Source organism: Penaeus chinensis, chromosome 27, assembly GCF_019202785.1.
Source record: "Penaeus chinensis breed Huanghai No. 1 chromosome 27, ASM1920278v2, whole genome shotgun sequence".
In the NCBI taxonomy this organism is placed as follows: Eukaryota; Metazoa; Arthropoda; class Malacostraca; order Decapoda; family Penaeidae; genus Penaeus; species Penaeus chinensis.
Genome location: NC_061845.1, coordinates 11688879 through 11691378, shown reverse-complemented (window position 1 = coordinate 11691378; position 2500 = coordinate 11688879). Strand labels below are relative to the sequence as shown.

General features: G+C 44.1%; 1 protein-coding gene across 1 annotated transcript in view; it reads right to left on the bottom strand.

The window, feature by feature from the left end:
- LOC125039298 (zwei Ig domain protein zig-8-like) overlaps positions 1 to 2500 on the bottom strand; it is a 41614-nt gene that overhangs the window by 673 nt on the left and 38441 nt on the right. Inside the window, exon 6 of the mRNA XM_047633136.1 lies at positions 2002 to 2086. Coding sequence (XP_047489092.1) covers positions 2002 to 2086 — 85 coding nt within the window. The remainder of the gene's footprint in view (positions 1 to 2001; positions 2087 to 2500) is intronic.

Sequence of the window (2500 nt, the reverse complement as noted above, 5' to 3'; positions counted from 1 at the left end):
CAGAAACCACGCCCCTCTCTCTTTGCTGTTCTAGTGTTAAGCCAACTATGTGGTTTGTATGAAATATTCGTGCACTTTCCTATTTTCTTCCTACTGAATACCCTTCAAGTTTACAATTAGACGCGTTTTAACCCACAATTGAGTTCTTGAAAGATTACTTAACAACGACTCTTGCTTACTGCACCAAGTTAGCATTACAGTAGGATATCATACGTAAACTCAGATATTACAGACATTAATTCATCTAAGAAAAGTAAGCACAGGTTATGCCTTCTACACAGCATGCAAGATCTTAATTTCAGTGTTATAAACGCAACTTGTGTGACTCTGAAGTCTGTATGTTCGAACATGTATTCGATTTTTGTAACCTTGAGACCTGTCCTAGAGCCTGATAAGGGCCAAGTGCATACATGTAATCAGAATACCACAGATAATCAATCAATATATAGTTGATTCTTAGCATAGCTCGAATAAATCAAAATGAACAAGAAACAAAAACAATAAAAGGATTAAAAAAAGGGAGGAACAGAAAAAAATGAAGAAATGCAAATGTCATAATAGATAAATAAATAAAGATCTTGAGTTGTGCCACTGTTGTGTCAATCATTAGAGACAAGGTTAAGCTATCCTTAAGGAGGAACGATGAAGGACCCCGTTATAGCGACTCTTCCTCCCCTCTTCCTCCTTATTTTACCTATATTTCCATCTCTTGCATTCCTTCTCCCTCCTCCCCTTGTTTCTCTCCCTTCTTTATTCTCCCTTCTCCCCTCTCCATCCTCTCCCTATTTCTTTTCGTTTTACCTTTACTTCCTCCTCACATCTCCTTCCTCACTTCGCTCCCCTACACCCTCTCTCCCTTCCCTCCTCATCTCCCTCTCATTTTCCTCCCTCTCCTCTCCTGACTTCTCTCTTTCCTCCCCTCATCTACCTCCTCTCACTTTTATTCCTTCTTTTTCCCTATCCCTCTCTTCCTGTCTCTCGTTTCACTTCTCTCCCTTTTCCCCTCTCTTCTCCCCCGCCCTCACCCTCTTCCAGTTCTCCTCACTTTCTTCTTTTTCCTCTCCCTCACCCCTCTCCCTATGTCCCTCACATCCCACCTTCCCTCTCCCTTCTCACCTTCACCCCTTCTTCCAGTTCCCCCCACTTCCCTCCCCCTCCCTCCCTCTCCCCTCTCACCCTCACCCCCTCTTCCAGTTCCCCTCACTTCCCTCCCCCTCCCTCCCTCTCCCCTCTCACCCTCACCCCCTCTTCCAGTTCCCCTCACTTCCGTCCCCCTCCCTTCCCTCTCCCCTCTCACCCTCATCCCTTCTTCCAGTTCCCTCCACTTCCCTCCATCCCTCTCCCCTCTCTCGCCCTTTCCCTCCCCCCTTTTAGTCCGATGGGAAATGTGTTCATCCAATGATGTTCACCGATTTCCTTTCGTTATGAGCCGCTGAGATCGGTTTCCTTGAACGTGAATTTCACTTTGGAGTTTCCCATAATGTTTTATTTTTATTATTATTATTAGGCGGATGGTCGCTGGGGGTGAGGCTGGAGGCAGGAGGTGGAGGGGAGGGGAGGGGTAAGGGGATGGGGAGTGGCATCGAGACACTAGGTTTAAATTGTTCGATGATCTTGGCGGTTTCAGTGGCCTAGTTGTCGTGACTTGCTGAAACCACGAGACATACTCCTTTATACATTGTCATTTTCACACACTTATAGACACTCACGAAGGTAGTTGCCTTCCTTCTCCAAACGCAAACATGCATCTCCCTCCGAGCACAAAACACACACACACAAACACAAACAAATTCACACAAACACATACCCTCCATATACACTATTCACACATACACACATACATACAAACAAACGCACTGACCTCTCTCTCTCACACACACACACACACACACACACACACACACACACACACCCACACACACACACACACACACAAGCACACACACACACACAAGCACACACACACACACACACACACACGCCCACGCCCACAAAGCTTACCGTAGAGGACGTGGACCCGGAGACTCGTCGAGGGCGTGTTGGAGGGCGCGCACGTGTAATTCCCAGAGTCAGGCGGGCGGGCGTCCTGGGGAGACAAACAGGAAGTGATGGAATGTTGGATGGCCGTGGGCGTCTGTCTATCTATCTGTCTCTTATCTGTATCTGTCTATCTATTTGTTTCATCTGTTTCATCATTATCTTTATCTATATATCTATCATTCTTATCTATCTATTGATCTATATATCTATCTATCTATCTATCTACCCTATATATTTACTTATCTATCTTTCTACCATATACATTTACTTATCTATCTTATCTTTCTACTTATCTATATCTATCTATCTATCTACCTTTTCTGTACCTATCTATCTATCTACCTTACTATATCTAACATATCTATGTCTATCTGTGTATCTTATCTATTTACCTTATCCTTATCCATCTATCTACCTTATCATCTATCTAACTTATATTTATATATATCGTACCTAACTA